At 40.7% G+C, this 17,480-nt stretch overlaps 1 protein-coding gene across 1 annotated transcript in view; it reads left to right on the forward strand.

Annotated features, from left to right (window-relative positions):
- Positions 1–16,366, forward strand: part of rasgrf1 (Ras protein specific guanine nucleotide releasing factor 1) — a 29,278-nt gene extending 12,912 nt beyond the window's left edge. Inside the window, exons 8-27 of the mRNA XM_050073295.1 lie at positions 333–442; positions 1,251–1,369; positions 1,916–2,076; positions 3,772–3,835; positions 4,113–4,255; positions 4,390–4,472; positions 4,569–4,817; positions 8,126–8,496; positions 9,762–9,881; positions 10,871–11,041; positions 11,401–11,507; positions 12,153–12,265; positions 12,362–12,422; positions 12,548–12,651; positions 12,745–12,829; positions 12,920–13,117; positions 13,210–13,289; positions 13,397–13,514; positions 13,604–13,672; positions 16,037–16,366. Coding sequence (XP_049929252.1) covers positions 333–442; positions 1,251–1,369; positions 1,916–2,076; positions 3,772–3,835; positions 4,113–4,255; positions 4,390–4,472; positions 4,569–4,817; positions 8,126–8,496; positions 9,762–9,881; positions 10,871–11,041; positions 11,401–11,507; positions 12,153–12,265; positions 12,362–12,422; positions 12,548–12,651; positions 12,745–12,829; positions 12,920–13,117; positions 13,210–13,289; positions 13,397–13,514; positions 13,604–13,672; positions 16,037–16,129 — 2,619 coding nt within the window. The 3' untranslated portion in view covers positions 16,130–16,366. The remainder of the gene's footprint in view (positions 1–332; positions 443–1,250; positions 1,370–1,915; positions 2,077–3,771; positions 3,836–4,112; positions 4,256–4,389; positions 4,473–4,568; positions 4,818–8,125; positions 8,497–9,761; positions 9,882–10,870; positions 11,042–11,400; positions 11,508–12,152; positions 12,266–12,361; positions 12,423–12,547; positions 12,652–12,744; positions 12,830–12,919; positions 13,118–13,209; positions 13,290–13,396; positions 13,515–13,603; positions 13,673–16,036) is intronic.
- The last annotated feature ends 1,114 nt before the right edge of the window (positions 16,367–17,480 follow it).

Consider the following 17,480-nt stretch of genomic DNA (forward strand, 5'->3'; position numbering starts at 1 on the left):
GAATATCCCCGTAGTGTTTTTCATGTCTATAAAAAGCGGTTGTTTTTTGGAGCTCAGGCTTTAATAATGGCTCCTTTTCTGGCAAGGCACGCAGTTTCCCGACAGTCCACTCTGCTGGGGCCTACTGCAGCCTGTGCTGTGTTGATAATAAATTTTGCTGATGAGGTAGATTGTGCTCTCCACTGATCTACTTCTCATTAGTGTAGGTGCACGTTGGCACGTGTATATTCCCGTGTGTGAGCCTTTGTGTTGTTGTTGTTACATTTATGCAGGCATGTAAGCTCTTAAATTTGAATGTGACTCCTCTGTTGCTTTCTGTTCTGTCTCTGTAGATTCCCCGCTACATTCTTACGCTCCACGAACTTCTGGCCCACACACCCCATGAACATGTAGAGAGAAACAGTCTGGACTACGCCAAATCTAAGCTGGAGGAGCTTTCCAGGTACTTTAAGTCATAGTCAAGATTTGCAGGGTATCTCAACTTAGCAATGCCACTTTACACAACATAAAGAGCATAGGTTTGGTCTCTTCCACCCAAACAAGTGATGTTATCTTCTGATTTTATATATTTACAAGATGGTCCCACTCCAAAATATGACCACATAAGGTGTTGTTACAAGCAGATATTATGACCAATATTTCCATTTTGTTTGGTAGTAACCTCAAGTGGTCTTAGTAGCTGAATTATTACGGGAGCAAAGGAGGAAGTCAGGCGGTGTAGTACAAAGAGAGAGAAAGTTTCCTTAAAGTAGGAAAGAGAGAAGGCGTTTGGGTCAAACAAGCACTGGACTTCCATCCAGGAGACGGTGTCATAAATACATTTTTAGTTTGCTTTTAAAATATGATACTGTTGTAGCAGTTTGTAGTCCAAGTGGAAGAGAATTCCAGAGTTGGACCATGGTGATTACAAAGGGGTTACATCCTTTTTTTTTTTTTAGGAAGGCCTTCTTTTGGCGTATTTTTGGACAGTGTGGCTCAGCAAAGCCATTGGAATAGATCTGAGTGCAACAATTTTGCCCAGTTTAAAACATTTGTTAGAAAAGTAATTAAGGGTTATCAAATGTAATAAGTTAAATTACTTTGATTAAGTAGTTAAAATAGCTATTTTATTACAGTTTTAACAGGGTAACTGGTAATTTGTAACCTACTACATTTCAGAAGCAACCTTTCTAACACTGCTCATTCCATACTGGATCCTATACAGTCCTGCACAGATGAAATGAAAATGATGAAATGTCCCTTTTTCCTAGAATCATGCACGACGAAGTGAGCGAGACTGAAAACATCAGGAAGAACCTGGCGATAGAGCGTATGATTGTAGAGGGCTGCGAGATTCTCCTCGACACCAGCCAGACATTCGTGAGACAAGGTAAAGTGCTTCAGATCCCGGTGAAGAAACCTCAGATTCCACAGAAAAGTAAAACTGCAGGAGAGGGGGATTTCCAGTCTGACAGCCTGTTCTCGTCTTCTGCCTCGTATTGATGGAGAAAAATTCAGGTTTTTTTTTTTTGTTTTTTTTTTAAAAAGCCCATTTTTCTCTCTCTCTCTCTCTCTGGGGAACAACGTCTTTAATTTCCAAGTGTAATTAGACTGTTCAGAGGCAAACTGATGATGAATCTGGGACTGTAAATGTCACACGTCCCCAACAGGCCTTGATGGATGAGGAGAGGGAAAACAGAAATGGTAGATTATTTAATCCTTAGTATCTCATGTGACTCTACGTGTATTTATATGTAGAGGAAGGCCAGACAAGCATTTTGATATTGATTCTTTCTTGTATTCATTTTCTCCACCTCCTCTTGCTCCTTTTGTAACCCCCCCCCCCCCCCCCTCATTGGCTATTTTCCACTCACACATGTATCCTTCTCTCTTTTTCTCCTTCTATTTGCACACACTCTTTTATTACAACATACAGGGTCTCTCATCCAGGTGCCGATGAGCGAGAAGGGCAAGATCACCCGTGGGCGACTGGGCTCTCTGTCTCTGAAGAAGGAGGGGGAGAGGCAGTGCTTTCTCTTCTCCAAGCATTTAATCATCTGCACCAGGGGTTCTGGGGGAAAGCTTCATCTCACCAAGGTGGGCCTGCGCTGCTGAGCTAGCAGTGGAGCTGCTCTTTATTTCAAACATCACAATCTTACAACACCGCCAAAATAAAAAACCTGAATCTGTGAGCTAAACTGAACGGATTAACTGTCGGGAGGGGTTAGAGGGGGTTAGAGATGTCGTGGCTTTTATCAGTGGCAATGACCGCTGGAGCTGCACGCACTCATACACACACAGGTTCATTGTACATGTCTGAAGGTAGCTGCTTGTTGTCAGTCTGATGTGTGTAATGGAGTGGTGGTGTATTATAAAACATTGCAAAGGGCCATTGATGTCTGGGGTCTTAGATGAGGCCAGAAAGCTTTCAATTGAAGGCCTCACATATAGTTACATTAAAACTATCGTCTTTTTGTGACATTTTAAAGTTTGCAACCTGCCATGACTGACTCTTTTAGGCCACTTGGGGTCAGTGGAAACAAATTGTGAACATAAAATTGGCATATGATGAACACGTACAGCAGTTACACAGCAAAAGTATTGATAATTTGGAGTAATTTTTATATTACACATGATATTCACTCTTTTTCAGCTCTGTTTTTGGTCTCAACTCGTGAGGGAAATATTTGACTCTTGAGCTGGCAAATGCTCCGCTATGTTAAACCAGCTAGTGTGCTGTTTGGTGCTGGGCAGGTTTTTAGAGCTTCGTCTGTGAGAACAACACTATGAGAGGTGTGAGTGAATAATATCTGATAAATAAGAAACCAAATGTTTCCCTTTTTGTTTAAAACAGTACATTTAAAAATGCTAATCCATTTACAAAACAGATGACAAAGCACCTGTGATGTATCCAGAAGAATAAATGCAATTTCAACAATGTTTCTCAGTTTTTCCACATTCAGTCAGTTGACTACTCACTGTCATTACATGATATCACCACAGCAAACTAAAGCAAAAGATAAGAACTGTAAAAGAACTGGACTAAACAATCAATTACCATTCCCCAGAGTGAGATACAGCACCTTTAAAGTAAGTCTTTTTTAGATTTTAATAAAATCCCACCCTGTTTGTAATACTATTTATAGCCAGCAGTTTTTCAGCTATTGCCATTTTACCATGTATTTACATTCAGTATTGTCTTTATTTGTTGATTGTTATAATTATTAGTGGCAGGGTCCGCCACTTCCACACCAGATCCATGCATGACTGTTTTTATCTCACTTAATCAGCCTCACTGTTTAATCCTACGGTCATATTAGAGCTGTGTTATAAAAAGGAGAAAGCTGAAAGACACAGGGTGAATGGTGATGGCCAATCTGTAAATGACTAACAAGTTCTTGCACCACGAAGGGAGATTATGCCAAGAACATTTGGGAGTCTATACAGAAAGTAAACAGACCATCTTTTGTGCCACAATTGTTCATCAGTCTAATGGCTTCAGGAAGATAACCAAATTTCCCTTTGTTTTGTTTTACATGCAGTCAAACTGCATCACATGCCTAATAGCATTAGCTTACAATAAAGCCATAAAGGACATGTGTGGGGTGATTGATAATTATATGTGTCTGTTTGAGGACTTGTGTTTTGCTAAAAATGTTCTAAAATTCACAGTAGCAGTCAACTACCCCTAAACTTTGTAGTGTAGATGTATAGTAGGTGTAATGTTACAGAGCGTTGAGTCAAAAGAGGCTGTAGAGAAGACACTAAATACATATTGTATGTTGTTCCCAGAATGGAGTAGTCTCGCTTATAGACTGCACTCTTATGGAGGACCCGGAGGGGACAGACGATGAGTGTGAGTGTTTTATTCATAGAGCTATGCATCATATGTACCATGTGTGCTAATGTACATAATGTATGATTACTACAGCATGCCAGAATGTATCAATATTTTATCATTTATATTTGGAACAATTGAAAATATAGCTAAATGGTGATTTTCCCCTAGATTTTTGTTAATGTGTATACAGTATAAACACTTGTAAAATATGCGTTTTTATGTCTTTACTGTTTATGTGCATGAATTTATGGAGAACATGAGTTCTAGTTATGTTTTTGTGTTCGCCTCAAAGCCAAATCAGACAAGAGCGGCCAGGACATGGAGCACCTGGACTTCAAGATTGTCGTGGAGCCAAAGGACAGCCAGTCATTCACAGTCATCCTGGTCGCCTCCTCGAGGCAGGAAAAGTCTGCATGGACCAGTGACATCAGCCAGGCAAGTCAACACGCATCACAGTCCCCAGCAGTCAGACAAGAAGCCGAGGATGTCGGCAGAACGCCTGCATGTTACAGAACTCACTAACATTCCCTCTGTCCTCTCTGTTTACTTCTGCTGCATCTGCTCCACAGTGCATAGACAACATCCGCTGCAATGGCCTGATGATGAACGCCTTCGAAGACAACTCCAAAGTCACAGTGCCACAGATGATCAAGTAAGTTATTTTTTTATATGCAGCTCTTTGCAGTTTCTCCTTTTCCCTGGCATTTATTTCTAATTTTGTTCTACTTCTTTTCTATTTTCTGAGTAGGTCAGATTCAAGTCTGTATTGTGATGATGTCGACATCCGCTTCAGTAAGATGATGAACTCCTGCAAGGTGCTGCAGATCCGCTACGCCAGCGTTGAGCGCCTGCTGGAGAGACTGACCGACCTTCGTTTCCTCTCCATCGACTTCCTCAACACCTTCCTGCACTCCTATCGCGTGTTTACCACCGCCGATGTGGTGCTAGACAAGCTCATCACCATCTACAAGAAGCCCATCAGTGCCATCCCTGCTCGGTCAGTCACATGACATGTTGACAGATTTGAATGTTGCAAGGTTGTTGACGGCATTAACAATAGAGAAACAAATCTAATTTGAGATGTTTGGCATCCTCCCAGGCTTTACTCTGCTGTATAAAGATGAAATCGATCTTTGATGATGTGAAGCTTTGTCATCCTTTCGTCTATGCAGAGCATGTGCAGAAGCCAAGGAGCTTGTAGGTTGAACTTATAGGTTCCACTGCAGCCATATATCTTGTTTCCTTCTGTTTTTAAGGCCAGAAGTTATTAATTCATTTCTCTTTTTACATATAAAAAGATTAGTTTCACCTGAGGAGTCTACTTGTTTTACAGCAGCTTTTAAAAACAGCGTAAAACAAGAATAAATCAACAACTTGGAGCTATTACTGTTCGATGAGTCAGTGACATCAGGAGAGGAGCCCTAGCAACATTCATATGAGTAATACAGTTTGAAATGGTCACATGATTGATGACCAAATATGTGTGAAGTTAGATGTTTGTAGTGATTGTTGTGTGAAGGACATAGATAGAAAGGGTTATTATTGGTTGTCCTCGAGAAGAGACGCTAGTGAGTTGCATTATGGGAAATGTAAGATCCAGAGCTGCATCAAGTCTGACCATGTCCTTTCTAATTTGTTACTGCATGTCCAAGGAATACTTCACCTACAAACTGAACATTTGCGTATTACAATTACTCATCCCATGTCATGGTGAATTAGGGTGCTTTCACACCTGCCCTGTTTGGTTCAGTTCAATCGAACTCAAGTTTGTTTGCCCCCCTAAGTGCGGTTTGTTTGGGCAGGTGTGAATACACTTGGGTGTGCGCCAAAACAACTGCCCAAGACCTTCTTGAAGAGGTGGTCTCGGTTCGGTTACAACAGAACTCTGGTGCGGTTTGTTTGTGGTGAGAAGGTGTTCCGACCTGGATCTGAACCAACTGCAGTCACATGACACATTGTTTGGGTTAAACATGAGCATGTTACAGTCCTGGAGGATTATTAATGTGCACCTCCTCCTGTACTGCCTTAATATGCACATTCAGCACATCCAATGCATCAAAACATTGTTTTCTAGTTGGAAAATGACTAAAATAGACAATGACAGCAATATAGTCCACGATGAGCAGCGCTAAAATCAACCTGCGTAGTTGTCCCTCCATTGTGACATTAGAAAGTGTCACATTTATCTTGCAAGTGTACTCTTCTTCAATGTTTTGTTTACTTCCTGGATGTTTCCCGCATAGAAATTCTGACCAATCAACAGCAGCTTTCTAGTACAAGGCATTTGATCTGGTCCATTTGTAAATGCTGCCGTGAGAACATGAACCAACTCTAGGCAGTTATGCAACTTTGTAACAAAATTAGTTCCTGCAAGCGAACTCTAGGTCTGAAAACACCTTTAGTGATGAAACGTTTTTCTCACATGCCTCCATGAAGAAGGATAATTCCTCTCATGATTTGGAGTAGAGGGCCACATTTAAAATGTATCAAAATATCTGTTTACAAACTCACACAACTCTTACAGTATAATCAAAGTCTCATTCATGCAGTCGTATGCTAAGCACTTCACAAACACATGCATTTTTGCTAAGAGTTCAAATGCATGGGCTTGCCTAGGCACGTTATTCGTCTATGCATGAGATTGTTTATGCATTAGTATTTTTAAATAGTAAGGTTTTAGTGAAAATACATGTGTTTCTGAGTAGTACTGAGCATACAACTGGATAAATGAGACTTGGATTAACTGCATGAGTTGTGTGAGAGTTTGTAGACAGATGTTTTGAATTACTTTTGCCACTTTTAAACACAGTCCCCCTTTTACGGCAATTCATCAAGAATTTTCTCCATTTTTTGACTTTTTCGTTCACTGTGGAGGCATGCAAGAAAACTTGGCGAAGATTTCTTCAGCAATTCAAGGCACCATAACAGTGGCGTGAGGGCCCCAGTGCACACTATTATGATGGGCCCTAAGCCACGCTACTTACTAGTTATGCACCTAAACTAGCTAATATATCAAAAATCATCATTGCATATACAGTACATATGACAAAAACACCAATGGAACAAAGGGATTACTTCATTTGTTATAGTTTATTTATAGTTTATAGAAAGCAGGTATATGTTTTATAACATTTTGTTAGAGATTGCTACTGGCTATTTTACAAAAAACAAACAAACAAGAAAAACATGATGGAGATGGGTTTCCCTTTTCAAAGGCACATATAGCAAATGGCAAATGGAGTATTTCTTTGAACACAGGCATATTTCTAAGGTAGCAATCTAGATTACTCAAAAGGGCCTGTTTTCAGCCCAACATATAGTTGGAGGGCCCCCTCACCCCGTGGGCCCCAGTGCAACTGCTCTGCCTACACTGTCTATGCTTGCGCCCCTGCACCATAACTTATACACAAATGGTCATTTTGTGGGTGAAGTATTCCTTTAAATTTGGGATGGATATGAGGAGGGTGAAATGATACTTGTTTTGTGTGTTACATGTGACAGTGGAACAGCTAAGTCCGGTGATCTTCAAAGCTTTGTGTGTGTGCATTTGGTTAATGTTGTTTTGTTGGTTAATGTGAGCACAGAAAACAGCAGATGGAGCAGTAGCTGACAACAGGCTCTGTGACAGGCTTCAGTATCACCGCATGTGTGTTTGTGTGTGTATTTATGTGTGTGTTCAGTGGTCAAAGGCAGTAATTGGGTCCAGTCTCTCCTGCCTGCCTGGGAGTGTCTCAACTGGGCTCTGTCGCTCTATGGCAACCAACCTCAGTGCTGCAGGACCCCACCCTCCCCTCCCTCCCTCTCTCCTTGTCTGCAAAAGATCCATAGTGTGAAATATTGACGGAGTGTTGCAGTGGGGCTCACTCGCCGCTCCGCAGGCCTGGAGCGAGGGCCCCTCTGTGGGGTTCAGATCACGGGGAGCTCCCCATGCCCACGCCCTGCAGCATGCTCTCCCGTGGCGCTTGTCATGTCACTGTGAGACACCTACACTTGGCTGCTTGTGTCAGCAGTGGCCATGCGCACTATCACTCGCTGTGCTATTTATGGGAACCCGTGAGGTCGCCAGGAGGGTGGCAGGGAGTGGGAGAGGTTTTCTGCAACACTGCAGCTTGTATCCTGCTCTAAAACAACGAGACGTGGCTACAAAGAGAGTTCTGGTTGCTGGGATGACTTGGTTTGCATAAATTATTTAGGAGGTGCTGTGTATTTAACTAAGCTCTTAAAACACAGAGAATAGTTACCAAATATCAAAGAAACATATTCCTGTGTCTTAAATTCAAATGCATATATCCTCCCTTGATGCAGGTCCCTGGAGTTATTCTTTGCCAGCAGTCAGAACAGTAAACTCCTGTATGGAGAGCCTCCCAGCTCCCCCAGGGCCAGCAGAAAGTTCTCCTCCCCACCTCCTCTCGCTATCGCCAAGAATTCATCCCCAAACCGCCGGCGCAAGCTCTCCCTCAACATCCCCATCATCACTGGGGGCAAAGCTCTTGACCTGGCTGCCCTCAGCTGCTCCTCAAATGGCTATGCAAGCATGTACTCATCCATGTCCCCATTCAGCAAGACCACCTTGGACATCAACAAACTGTATGTGTCCAGCCCCATCTCCAGCAAAATCCCAGATGAGGGAGAGGACAAGAAGGACAAAGTGGAGGACGCTTCAGTGTGCAAACAAGGTAATCGCCAAGAGCCAATCCTCAGCAAATTATTACAGTTTTGCAGTGATTCCTTTCACAGTATCAGTTCTTTCAGCTTGATACATGTAAATGTATCAAGCCTCTTGAGTTTGGATATTTTTTGCTAAATATATGGTGTCAGTTTCTTCGTGAAACTCTGTTATAATACATACACGTTCAACAGCTAGCACTGCCTAACCCACAAAACTTCGCTTCAATGCATTTCCAGTCATCATGTATAAGGGCCTGACACACAAAGCCAACGGTTGGCCGTTGGTGAGCACAGTCACCCTAGTTTTTGTGGTGTGTCCTGCAACATTGGCCCTAGTCCAGTCTTTTTTTTTTGTCCCATTCGGCACTGAAGACGGCAGAGTCCATTGGTGAAAGAAATCACTCTGATTGGTGGTTAAGCCTACTGCACAAGAAGAGAAATGAAAGTGAGGAAAGCAAAAAAAAATAGCATCTTGAATCTGTCGGTCTTCCAGTCTCCCTTTTTGAAATGACGAGTACAGACTACCGCCACCTGCTGGTATGAAGAGTTATGTCCTCTCACACAGGCCAAGAACGTACATGTGAGTTGGCGCTGGCTGTAGTCTTTGCAGTGTCTTCAACCGCAAGTTTTTGGCACAGACGATGTGAGGGGACACAACAGTCGGCCTTCATCCCCACTAGTTCTTCAGTGTCGGTGTGGTGTGTCTGAATCTTAAGTTTACATCAATAAAGATGAAATACTCATTTAAATGTAGTGAATTAGCATCCCACTTACATGTACTTGGCTATGGAAGCTCAATACGATGTTACAGAAATGTCACTGACAACAATCTGTCGCTCTTTGAGGGGCAAGTAGCAGACATCCCAGTTACTTCTGCAGCCTTGTGCTGCATTTCATGGCTCACCTGATCAGTTTCCTTTGCGACTCATTATCAACGTATTGTTTAAACATCTTTTTTGTAGCGTCCATGTTGTTTCTGCGTTACAACTCATGAACGCACCAAAGTCGGAAGAATGACCATCCGAGAAGCACATGAATACACCACTGGTAGAAGTCTCGTCTCGAGTCTGAATTATTTGGTCCTCGCTCGTTCATTCAGTGCGGTTGCTACACTATGTTACAACACGTTAGGGATTCATGAGCACTCAGAATACATACTAAGCATTTAAAAGAGTTGTTCAAAAAGGTTAATTTGTTCCTTTTATGCACACTACTACAATTTTGATCTGCAGGAATTGTTTTTACTGATCTGTGTAATTTTGTTCCGATACAGATCTCTCTGTACGAGAAGAAAGTGACAACGATCAAAACCAGAGTGATGACGGGGACGCAGAGGCCTCTCCCACCAAGTCACCAACCACCCCGAAAAACATCAAATGCAAAAACTCCTCAGGTACATTGTGTCCTAAACATGTGCAGTGACATAATTACATAATTCTCTACACTAACATGCCACCAATCCAAAGCAGCAGCCAGTTCCACATTCATCAGAGCTCTGTCTGCTACATAATAACAACACAGCTTGTAGCTGAAAATATTCTAAGGTTTGGAAAAAGGCCACAATCTTCTCTCTGTTGAGGATGAACTGTTTTATATGGAAAATAAAGCTCTCACTTTACAGTAGGTTTTAATGATCAATTTGTTAATATATTTTGTGCAAAAAGGAGTAAAACAACCTTCCACTGTGAAGCATAAGTCATATAAAATATAATTTCTTTCGATGGTTATGATCATGTGGGGAAAGCCAATGCCTGGCTTCAGTAGGTGTTAGGGAAACTTGTGTCATAGCAACTACATCAAGAGCGTGTTTTCCCTTCCGCCCCCACTAATGAGGCTGTTTCACCGGAGCCAAGATTATCTGTGCCTTCTAAATCTCATGACAAAATCACACGATAGATTTTAAAATAATCTACTGTGTGAAATAAAGAATGAACTGAGATGGCGAAGCAGCGAGTGTCTCACACGGTGTGGGGTTCTTAGCTGCTTATGATCTGTCTATGTTCCCAGGATTTAAACATAGCAGACTGCAGAAAATCTGTTGATTCCTCTGTTATGCTGATATTTGGTGGCTATATTTAGCTGCAACCATCTTGAATATCAAAGCCTCTTGTAAAGGAAAGTCTGGAGGGAAACTGGTGCGTTGGCCTGTAGTGCCCCCTAATGGAGGCTTGTGCAATAAGAAGCAGGTCATTCTGCAGTCTATGCAGATTCAGTTACACTATAAATAATACACTGATAAATATAATATTTTAGCGTCAGTTTACTGTAAACTTTGAGATAAATAAAATGTGATTGACCACCTATTTGATATACATGCCACCAAAATCAACCTCTTGCCAGTTTCCAGAGGGTTATTCTTTCTTCATGTGTGCTTCCCTGTAGAGTTCTCCCTGTTTTCCTACAACAATGGCATGGTGATGTCCTCGTGTCGAGAGCTGGATAACAACCGCAGTGCCCTGTCTGCTGCCTCAGCCTTTGCTATTGCTACAGCTGGAGCCAATGAGGGCACACCTACCAAGGAAAAATATCGGCGGATGTCCCTCGCCAGCACTGGTACACACACTTATTCACTAATCCATCAGGACTTAAGTCCAGTTACAGTTACAGGTTAACATAACCAGGGTGCCTAGAACTGTAAAACTGCACCGTGTCAGGTCAACTGATATTAGATTTAGGGTTTCTCACAAGGGTGTAGGTTTCGTTTTTACAGTGGGGGGAACACATATGAAACGGGGTTTGTTAGTTCTCTTGATTTCCTGCTCTCTGGTGAATTTTTTATGCAACAATTTGTGTATATTATGCATCATTTTATTGTGCTGAAATAAAAGTCCTCTACTACTTACAATAAATGAATATTGAATTTCAATATTTAGATTTAGATTTCAAGTCTCTCTTGATATGTTTTTTTGCAGGTTTCCCAACAGATCAGAGAAATGGAGACAAGGAGTTTGTGATCAGACGAGCAGCGACCAACAGAGTCCTGAATGTGCTGCGGCACTGGGTGTCCAAACACTCTCCGGTAAAACATCACAGTACAGTTCAACGCATATCTACAGGCACAGATGGCCACAGGCACCTGCTGAAACACTGACATATTAACAGCAGTTTTGTTTTCATATAAGGATTAATGTCCTTTTTTTCACATTGATCATGTAATTCAGCTTTTGGAGCAGTGAAACAGGAGTTTTAAAAACATTTCTGTCAAATTTTTAAATTTCTTTATATGTATAAACCCATATGTATTCTAACTAACCATAAACTTGATATCCATCATCCAATCAGTTAAAAAACTATAATGTGAAATGAAATAAATTAAGTTTACTGTCTATCAAGTGTAGTGATTTTGCGAATGTCCTAGGATGCCTTTGCCCAATCTCAAAGACAGCTGCTTAAGTATTACATCATCATCATGCATTCAGTCCACCTCCTAATATACTGCACAAACAGCTCATTCTTTGAGGACTGTTGAAAGTCATTTTTTTGTCATTAACCGATGAAAAAGTAGGCTAGAAAAAAAGAGCAAGAATTGGTTCACTAAAGAGTTGAAAACATTTTTAAAATAACACATAAAAGCAAACAATATGACAAGTTGGTGATTTATGATGAAAATAATTGTGCAAAAGTTTTCAAGCCACTTGTATGTGTGCTGTCCGTCCCTCTACAGGACTTTGAGAGTAACAATGAGCTGAAGACAAAAGTTATTGCCTTCCTGGAGGAAGTGATGCACGACCCTGAGCTGCTGACCCAGGAGAGGAAAGCAGCAGCAAACATCATCAGGTGACTTTGTGTGACTATTCATTTTGTTAACCCAACTCTTGAAAAGTTATATTGTACATATCTGAAAGCTTGACTTTTTCTTTTGCTGTCTGTCAGGACTCTAACTCAGGAAGATCACGGTGACAATCAGATCACCCTTGAAGACGTGACACAACTGGTAAGTGAAGTCAGTAGCTGCTGAAAACAAATGTTTAGTGCGGAGCCGTTTTGAAGCTTCGGAGGCAAGATGGCAACAAAAATAGGAATTTTTGTATAATTTTCGGGCTGTTTTGCATCTCCTAGGTGGGAGAAGGGAAGGCCGAGCCCTTTGAGAACCACTCTGCGTTGGAGATCGCAGAACAGCTCACTCTGCTGGACCACCTGGTGTTTAAGGTCATCCCATACGAGTGAGTGCCATCAAATCTTAGCCGTGCATGCCTGCGGCCAAGAAGAACGCACACACCAAATCAGTGTTTTTCTCTTTGTTAATCTGTTAACAGGGAATTCTTCGGACAAGGCTGGATGAAGAATGACAAAAATGAGAAGACGCCGTACATCATGAGAACAACAAAGCACTTCAACGATGTATGTTCCGCTCAGCAAGCCTCTAACCTTTACTGACTGTCAAACATGATATTGGGTCTAATCCATTTGTTTCTCTCGTTCCTCTGCAAGATAAGCAACCTTATTGCCACAGAGATCCTGCGCTGTGACGACGTGGTCACTCGAGTGGTGGTCATAGAGAAATGGGTGGCTGTGGCTGACATCTGTCGCTGTCTCCACAACTACAATGCCGTGCTCGAGATCACCTCCTCCCTTAACCGCAGCTCTGTCTTCCGCCTCAAGAAGACCTGGCTCAAGGTTTCCAAGCAGGTGTGTATCTGCCTGTGTCGTTTGTATAGTTTCTTTCTTTCTAATGTGTTAAATGTTTTCATTAGTGTGTTCTTGATAACCTCTTCCTCCAGACGAAAGCATTGATTGACAAGCTGCAGAAGCTGGTCTCATCAGAGGGGAGGTTCAAAAACCTGAGAGAGGCTTTGAAGAAGTGAGTTCAGTTCAAGGACATAGTTTTGTACTGGATCAATACAGCAAGAGCGCAGTACAAGTGCATGATGTGTGTGTGTGTGTGTGTGTGTGTGTTTTTCTCTACAGCTGTGATCCTCCCTGTGTGCCCTATCTGGGGATGTACCTTACTGACCTGGCTTTCATCGAGGAGGGAACACCAAACTACACTGAAGACAACCTGGTCAACTTCTCGAAGATGAGAATGGTGAGATGTTTGGTGGTTTATCACATGAGAGACTTAACAAAAACACGTTTTACAGTCAGAATTCAACATCCTGTTTCTCGTGTTTTCAGATTTCTCACATCATCAGAGAAATCAGGCAGTTTCAGCAAACAGCATACAAAGTTGACCTGCAACCAAAGGTAACTGAATACCACAACTGTAGACAGGTGGTGCACAACCTTTGTGGCTTGCGACACCTCAAAAAAACTGTGACTAATGCAAAAGCAAAGTGTTCAATCAGTTTCACAAACACCTTAAATGAGTCCAGGGAATCTTAAAATGCTCTTGAAGAGCTAATTAGGTAGAGCCAGGAGAAGAGTTAGATTAAAGCACTTATATTAATTTAACGTTAAAGAGTCTTTATCAGTGTTGAAATAGTAAAAAAAAAAGAAGCTATATTTACTACGAACCCTCGACACAGGTCATGTATGTCAACCTGCTGTGGCCAGTTTAACTAAAGAGTGATTATTTCTCCTTAATATGTTCTATTTTAAAACTTTTCTGAGAAATCAAATTATCCACTAATTCATAAGAAAAAGGCCAACAATAGGAAAAAAACTAAAAAGACAAAACTGATTTCAAGTAGCAAAAATATCTGCTTTTCTGCTTTTTATCCTGTTAACCATCTTGTGTGGTGTCACAGCTCAGCTCTTGGGCTGGACAAAACTAGGACACACACGGGCAATTTAATAAATAAAATGATTTATTAACTAAAAAGTAATCAAAACAAGTTAGTAAAATTGACGTGAGAAATCTGTAGAGTCAGAGGTGAAGGGAGTAAATGAGCGTGTGAGTGTTGTGCTGTAAAAACAAGGGCTGAAGAAACAAAGCACTGAGCTGAGCTGAGGTGAGGTGAGGTGGTCTGGCAACATGTGCTGGCTGCTCTGTTTTAAATGTGCATGAGGCACACTGAGCCCAGGTGTGTCCTATGACGCTGATTGTACTTAATCAAGGACTGCAGCCCTGGGATGAGACAGCACAGACACAGCAATGGAACAAAGCAGAGGGGCCGGCACATCGCCACAGTGGCGATTCTGACTTCCTGACCAAAATACATCAACATAAACTAGACAGATTGTGAGACAATCAACAGGATAGGAAATAAAAAGAAATATGCCAAACAAAATCATATTTATTTGTCTTTACATTTCACTATTTTTTATTTTTTATTCATGAGTTGTTGGATTCTTCAGGCCTCTAAAAACTGTTGGAATAAAACAAAGGGATAGTCAGTTATTAGTTGACCTAGTCATGAGCTATAGCCTCCTGCTACCCTGCGTCATCACATGAGGACATTACATTTTGGGTTTGCTGCACCTTGTACTTCATTTTACTTAACTCAGACCTGTTGTCATTATTCATGGACACTTTTTGTGCCATCTAGTGGTAGTAAGACCACAATACACAACTGCATGTAAACACAAGATGGCAGCAAACTCTGCCAAGTCAGTCTGCAGCAGATTCCGAAACAAAAGTGGACAAGGTACAAAACCTGATCACATTTTATGGTTTAATTAAATTTTTTTTAATTAAATTTTGACCAGTTTTAGCAAAAGTAACAGGCTAAGGAACTGTTTATTGGGAAATATTTGTATGAGGACACTGGGACATTATTATTTTTTCATTCAAGGACATAGAGACATTATTATTATTACCACAGCATTTCACACAGGCCAATAAGGTGTTATAGACTGTTCTTATGAACAAAGAAGACATTCCTGGCTTGGAGTATGGAGCAAGAAAAGTTATGAAATAAACAAATCAAAAGGCTTTTAGATATGTTGCATTATTTGCAATTTCACTGAAATGATTGAAATATACAGAAATGAACATTTTTAGACTTGAACAGTAACTTCTAACCCACAGTTACATTGAACACTGAACAAATGTTACGTTGTTTGTAATTTTGTTTTTGCACAGCAATGTTCAAGCATTGAAATAATATATGTTTTATATTTTATTACACACTTGTCACCAATAAATATAAATCCATCATCCCCATATGAGGACATCATGTTTTTCCCCAAACTGTTTTCTGTTCAAAGAACTTTTTTTTTTTTTTTTTTTTTTTTAACTTATCGGGTCCTACTAATCCCAAATACCTAGAAGAGAAGACGTATACCAGACAAACTGGGGTCCAGCAGGATAGATGATGGGTCACAAGTACTTATTGCTTTATTTAACCTTCTTTTCTTTTTTCCAATTGGTGGGACATTTCTTCTCTTTTCCCCATGTTTTTGAAAGAAACTGCACCAAATTGCTCAAGGTTCAAAGGATTAAATACGTAAAACTTAATACTTACTTAAGTACTTAATAAAAGGCCTCTGAAAGCAGCACAAGAAAGTGATGTTGCTCCAGGTTTCACAGGGTTAAAAGAGTTACAAACAATTAGCTTTGGAAATGATATTGGCTGCTATAGCTGTTTTGTATTGTCTGTACAGTGTAAATATTAATTTAAAAGAGAGAAAATTCCTGAAATGTGCCTTTCTGTTTTTATGTTCCAGGTAGCCCAGTATCTACTGGATAATAGCTTTGTTCTGGATGAAGAAAGCATGTACGAAGCCTCACTCAGAATTGAGCCTAAAGTGCCCAACTGATGAGGAAGCTGGTCGTCCACATTATCTCCTCTGTTAATATTACACATCAGTTAACATACACATCAACTTTTGTATAGTTGTACATGTTTAAGATATTTGCTCTTCTGTACAGTAGATGTTTAAGGTTGTTTGACGTCACAAAACCTTTCAGTGTATATTTTTTGTTTGTTATTGTTGCCATGACGCCACCTGCTTTAAGGATTTATTTTTTATTTTTGGGGGGTATTTCGAGCATAATAACAGAGGTCTCTTTGGTTGCACACGACTGTGTCCTCTCAGTGACCAATGACATTATTTTGCATCATCTCATACTGTGTTGACTTTGCACTTTCTGAGCATTCGTGCTGCCGGCTGTTGTTCTCTTTGCTTGAGTTTTATCGATGACTGAGTTTCTCTGCAACCAATGTAGCATTGTAAAAATGTAACTGCATCAAATCAGGTAAAAGAGCACAGAGAATACAGCTGTATTTAAAGATAGGGGACAATGATCAGTGGAGGCGACAGAGAGGTACACGAAGCATAACTGTCTCTGTGCTTCCCGAGCCAAAACAAGAGGGATTTGTTTCTTCATTTTTGCTCTCTGTAGTCAGAGGTTCCCCACCATGTTTAGCACTGCAGACAGTTTTTATATTGACGATATCATTGCGGACAAGCCCCATGGGATAGACCAAGGAAAACAGAGCTACTAACACTGAATGAGTGGTCAGTGTGCTGATGGAGACATCAGGAGCCAAATGCTAACATCAGCATGCTAACATGCTCATGTTTACCATTTTCGCCATCTTTGTTTAGTGTGTTAGCATGCTGACGTTTGCTAATAGCCCCTAACAATTCAATTCAGTCCAAAACACTCTATTAGACAATATGGGGTGGCACATAAATAAAGGTAACACTATATAGGAAATTTTAAAAATACTTTCAAATGCAAGGAAAGCTGTACACATTACCTATAACACGTAAACCTAATATAAGCTGTAGCCTACTAATAACGATAACGACATGAGAATAAAGTGCAAACACACAAACTAACACAAAGTACAGCTAAGGCCGATGGGAATGTTGTTAGTTTTGCAGGTATTTGATCATAAAGTATTTAACCAATTTGAAAGGTCCACAAGATTTACGGAATCTATCGGCAGAAATAGTATATAATATTCATAACTATATTCTCATTCATTAGTTTATCATCACCTGAAAAGTTATAATTGTACTTTTGTTACCTTAGAATTTGTTTGATTACCTTATATTTACATCACCATAGCTCTCCTACCCCAGGGGTAGGCAGCCTGCAGCTCTGGAGCCATATTCGGCTCTTCATGCCCTTTGACAAAAACAAAAAAAAATCATATGG

This window comes from Epinephelus moara, chromosome 20 (genome assembly GCF_006386435.1).
Source record: "Epinephelus moara isolate mb chromosome 20, YSFRI_EMoa_1.0, whole genome shotgun sequence".
Lineage (NCBI taxonomy): Eukaryota > Metazoa > Chordata > Actinopteri > Perciformes > Serranidae > Epinephelus > Epinephelus moara.